This window comes from Helobdella robusta (genome assembly GCF_000326865.2).
Source record: "Helobdella robusta unplaced genomic scaffold HELROscaffold_2, whole genome shotgun sequence".
Taxonomy (NCBI): Eukaryota; Metazoa; Annelida; class Clitellata; order Rhynchobdellida; family Glossiphoniidae; genus Helobdella; species Helobdella robusta.
The window spans coordinates 7,696,506-7,702,520 of NW_008704083.1; the positions used below are offsets into that span (position 1 = coordinate 7,696,506).

The 6,015-nt window shown below is 32.5% G+C and overlaps 1 protein-coding gene across 1 annotated transcript; it reads right to left on the bottom strand.

The window, feature by feature from the left end:
- Positions 1 to 859: 859 nt before the first annotated feature.
- On the bottom strand, positions 860 to 2,619 carry HELRODRAFT_160659 (hypothetical protein; the record flags this gene model as incomplete). The annotated part of the gene is made up of 3 exons (XM_009017605.1): positions 860 to 1,638; positions 2,370 to 2,477; positions 2,571 to 2,619. The coding sequence occupies 3 exons, from the start codon at positions 2,617 to 2,619 to the stop codon at positions 860 to 862; spliced, it is 936 nt and encodes a 311-aa protein (XP_009015853.1).
- Positions 2,620 to 6,015: the final 3,396 nt, after the last annotated feature.

The following is a 6,015-nucleotide window of genomic DNA, read 5'->3' on the forward strand; positions in this document are numbered from 1 at the left end:
TTCCAGTAGCAAATTTCTAAACGTTTTACATGCACGAGGATGTTCGTTTTAGTAGAGGACTCTAGTGAGGTTTTTTTTCACAAATTAGCATCGATGTACTACAGTTTAGTTTTTTGTAGCTAAGCAATAATAACTTTTTATTAAATTCAAACGTTTTAATTAGTTTTAGTAACGAATCGAACGGAAAAAAGTCATTTAAGTGTTTACAAAAAAGTAAAGTATTGACGATTTCAAGATTTGATGGCAGTTATACAATATAAAATAAACAAAGTCATCAATATTATCCATGAAGATCTATTATAATACAAAGTTTATTAATTGCACTTGACGAGAGTATAAAATAAATACGTAAGAAATACTTTTTATAAAAAATCAAGTAAAATATAAAAACTGTAATAAAATTAACATCAATTCAGTATTTGTAGACAATGATGCCAGTTTGTAAGACATTTGTGGTGTGACGTATGAAAATATATAATATGATATATGAGTAACATTGCTATCTCCATCTATATCTCCAAAATTTGCTTGCTTACATCGGTGTACGAAACGTACACAACTGACAGTCATACAATATAGGTAGACATATCATATAAACAAAGAGTACTAAAATATTAATCTAAGATTGTATGGTTGATGAATTAAATAGAGTTATTTCAATACTTCATTGAGGCATCAGCATCATGTGAAGAAATGTTAAAAAAAAGTTTCCAAATTTACACTTTTAAAACTAATGATGAAACATCCTATTTAGAAATTACTGACACGTGCTAACAACAATCGACTATGATGTGCTTGCCTACAAATAAATATCATCCACTGATAACAACTTTCTTCGGAAAAACTTTCGCTGGCGGTTTCACTGCAATTTATCATCACCATCAATGCCAATGCTGTTACTCTGAGTGTTGTTGTTAATGTTGCTGTTGTTGTTGTTGTTTGAGTTGTTTTTGTTTTCTTCCATTTTAGTTGTTTGGTTGTTATTGATGTCGTCGTCAGAGAAGTTTGCACTGAATAGAAAATCATTGCTCTTGTACTGTTTCTGACCCAACATCGCACTGAAATCATTTTTGTTGTTGCTGATCTGCTTATCGCTATCGTTGGTTTGAGCAATGGAATAACAAATACTGCTGTACAAATCGTTGTAACTCTCGTTATTAACCCTCCCAGAATTTAAACACGCGTCGGTGGTAATATCTTTGGCAACAGACGCAGCATCTATTTCGTCGATCATGAAGTTGATATTTGTCTCGTTGTTACTGTGCATGGCGTTCTTGTTCATATCAGCATGTAGAATGTTGTTGCTGTTCGGAGTTCCACTGTTGCAAATGTTGCTCTGTGTTGTTGCACTGGTGTTGTTGTTGTTGTTGTTCTTAGTTTTGTTGACGCTGCTGCAGTTCACCTGACCACCAAGGTTAGCTACTGAAGCTGCGCCAACGTAGTGGCTTCCTGCGTTCTGATTGGTCGGTTGGGGAAGAGCTATGCTTTCAACTATCAACGACAAACAATCCAGACTCGAAACGCTATTGGACGAGAGAGGTGATGACGTAGAAGATGATGTCATCGATGGAGAAGTCATGAGGAGGGAAGAAGGTGTCGTGGCAGGGGGGTAAGGGGTGTTGTAGCGCACTCTGAACTCTGTTTAAACAGTTAAAAGTTATTTTAATGTTTTAAATCATTAAATATAACAATAAATTTGGTGACACAAATCACACTCACTTAAAATCATCCAAAAAAAAATTTATTAATGTAATTATTAGAAATATAATTTAAATACAGCAAAATTTTTTATGAAATAATTTCATTTTAATCTTTCCATCTTCCATAAAATTGACGATGGCTGCAAGGAAATGATAATTTCGTCATAAAACTCAAACTCCCTATCATGCCTCTCTCTTGTTAGCTCCAGGTGTTAATCTTCATGCAATTTAATGGCATTATATTTAATGAGCGAAAGAGAGTGAGAGAGTTAGTCTATAAGGAAATAAAGATTTGAACTGTAGGAAACATTTGCGATTTAAATATGAATTTCGGCTGAAGTGTTTTTGCTTACAATATAACAATCACGCGCATACACACACTTACACATTCACCACACGCACAAACATACACACATGCACACACACACACTCACACACGTCACGCAAACATACACACACTCACACACGTCACGCAAACATACACACACACACACATTCATTACTTAATGTACTTGATGTGTTATGACATTTCGATGAAATGATGAAAATCCATTGAAATATTTTAATTGTATCATCAGCAACTTTATAATCCTCGTCATCATCATCATCATTAGCATTGCCATTATCATCATCATCATCATCATCATCATCATCTTTATTGCTATTGACGTTGTATCATCAGCAGAACTACATCAAAGAAATCAATCCAAATATTCAGTCTAATCATTATCGCAGTCTCGTCATTGTTCCACCAAAATATGTTGTCTGTCTGTGTGCCTGTGTGTGCATGTGTACGTGTATGTCCGTGTGTTAATATGAATGTGTATGTGTTAATGAGTGTGTGTGTGTCTATATGTGTGTGGGTCTCACTGTTCGTTTGTGTATGTCTGTTGGCGAGAATGTGTGTGTTTCTGTGCATGAAGTGTTGTGTGTATTTTATTATATATGTGTGTACATGCGAATGTTTGAGTATATGTAGAAATATTACATATTTAATTTGTGGGCGTGTAAATATTTACTGTTTATACACACGCTTATTCAATTATATCATCAATTTTAATTCTTTCGCAGAGGAATTTTTAAACTACTCCCAACTATAAAACTTATAAAACACCAAGTAAAAATGATCCAACAAACGGTATATTAATATTACAATAGTTGGATATGTATATATAACATAAGTTATATACGCGGTTATGTATGTAACAACAGTAATGGTAGATGTGTGAGTGTAGTTACTTAGTCCTAATGTATTTTTGCACGGAGCAAGAAGGCGTGTATGTGTGTATTCAAATGTTCATAATTGCCTTCTGTGGTTAGTGTATGATCGTCCGATGATTGTAACATTTAGGCAAAATTTTGGCTTGTGGAGATGCTAGAGGAATGGGAGATTTGTAAAAATTATTTATTTGATATTACTTTTTTATTATTTTAAAATTTTGTTTATATTTCAACATTGCCATAATTTTGTACACGTTTCATTTTTTATTTTGTGTTTAATTATTTTATGCAATCATTTGGTGAACTTTCACAGTGTGTGCCATACATACACAATGTTAGGTGGGATCTGTATGATAGAACAGCTATATCATTGATTCTCTTTTTTATACATAGACATTTACAATTCTATTATAAAATCATGATTTTTCTATGCGTGATATAGTAGCATTTATACAACAAAATTTTATTGCTCATACACTAACTAAAAAATAAATAATCAATAAATTTCGTGCGTTAGCGTTTTTATGTAAACAAAACAACAAAAAGCAGCAAGCTCAGAACCGATGCTTTATGTTTATAACAACATACTAATGCATGTATGGAAGACTAAATACGCATTTCAATACGCATATGTACGTTTGTGTGTGTTTTTGTGTGCGTGCCGTGATTGTGTATTTGTTCGTGCATGTGTGTGTGTGTGTGTGTGTGTGTGTGTGTGTGTATGTGTGTGTGTGTGTGTATGTGTGTGTGTGTGTGTGTGTGTATGTGTGTGTGTGTGTGTGTGTGTGTGTGTGTGTGTGTTTCCCTCTAAAGTTTGCAGATATATTTGTAAAATGTTGAAAAGTTTACGAGTAATTATACAAAACATCAAGGAAGAAATTGTAAAGGGTTTTATTATTTAAAACTTTTGAATTTCAATTTAAAAGTATTTGCCTAATTGTTTTTACCTAATTATTTGTTTATTTGATAAAAATTATAAACAAAAATAACACTTTATGAAGTTTGTTGGTTGAGGAGTTTACACGTTAGAGAGTTTACATGTAACATTTTATTTTAGTGCGCATGCGTTCATTTGAGTCTGCAAATTTTTGCAGCTGTTTCCGTCAATCACTGTGGAGAAGAGGTGAATTGATGCGTATAATAGCTTCTATGAACATCCATTTCTTTGGTTAGAGCGCTCTCTACACACACATACAATACCACATATATGCATCCATACCTACAAACACACACACACACACACATACTTGCTTATATAACATACATTTATGAAATATTTGTATGTCTGCATATAAGGTAAGGTATAAAAACATGAGTCTGTGGAGAAAAGTATTTGTTTGTATGTGTTTGTATTTCGTTGTATTTGTTTTTAGGGTTTTGTATGTACTTCGTGCAAATTTTATTTGTGTGTTTTTATGTAATTTCATTTGGTATAAAAAAATTTGATCCTTAAGTGTTAAAAATGTTTGATTAAGTTCTGCTTGTTTTTCCTCGTGCCTAGTTTTTTTATGAATTCCATTTGCAGTTTATTGTTATACTATAATGATGTATGCCTGTGTTTGTTCGTATATGTGTGTGTGTCTGTGTGTGTGTCTGTGTGTGTATATACATATTTGAAAGATCAGTTACAAACTACACGTGCAGTATAAAATATCAATCAAGAGTATACAATAACGGTTTAGTTACTGACCGTTGTTACTTTCGAAGTTGTTTCTTAGTGGTAGTAACGTCTCTTGTACCTGCAAAATAGTTTTTTTTTTAATATTTTCATTCTATAACAAAATCATTTTTATGTACAGTCTTTCGAATGAATATTTAAAACATATTTTATACAAAAACAATTTTATTTTTTTATTATTAGTCTCATTTTGAATCAGACTAAAACCATCAAAAAACTTCAACATTCAACAAAAAGCAACAACCTATGGCAACAACCTAACCAGTGATAAAATTTACGAAACGCAATGCACTACCTAATCCTAAAAAATCAACATGTTTAAACACACATACATAAGCACACTCACAAATAAACGGCATTCACTCACAAACGTGCAAACACACACACATACACACACACGCACACACACACACATGTACACATACACACACACACGCAATTTCTGGCCCGCAGACTTTTAAATTGAATGCGTGGCCAGTAGGTTGGCTAAACAAAACATTTATCTGTTAATTATCAACTGTTAATTTCCAAAAGCTATTTTCAATTAATGCTCTATTTTAACGCTTGTGTAACGTTTCTTCCGCATGTTAGCGAGTGTGAGTGTATGTGTGTGTGCGTGCGTGCGTGCGTGCGTGTGTGTGTGTTTCTATGTCTATGTGCGTGTGTGTGCGTGTGCAGATGTAATGATGCTCACTCTTGAATATTTTTTTAAACTTTTGTATTTTAAACTTCAAAGTCATGTAATTTTTTTTATATCAATCTTTCAATTAAAACATTTTAAAAATTAATGGAATTTATCAAAATCAACAACAAAAATAATAAAAATAATACATTACAATCAAAAACAAACAACAAACTATTTAAGGAAGAATGTAAATATGCGTATGACATACTGCACGATAAATTATATTATTTATTAATATGGAGATGAAGATGCAGAAAATATTCCAGGAACTTCTGGGAAAGTAACTTTTATCTCGAGTATGAAAACCTCTTTGATAATCCGAACAGCTCTCACGCACACTCAGCCGCAAAATATTTTCAAATTATTTAACGGCATCTTCACCATTGCACTTGCAGATTGTCTTGCATCACCGTCTTAAATGACGCTTACATGTTCGAGTTTGGATGTGTTTTCCATTTACATTCTATTACAATAGTAATCAGGGTGTACGTTACTACGGAAAGTCTCGAACGCGATACTTTTCCATTCAAGGATAGGTCTCTATGATGGCTCTTCATAAAGAATGTTAACATTTGGTTTGTTATAAGGAGTTTGCTCTGAGAGCAAACGAAAAATTTTGAGTGCATTTCTAAAAATGTAACTGTATTGAAACTAATATTTTTTGTCCTGATATTTTTACTATTTAAAATTATAAAAATTCACTTACATTATATATATATATATATATATAT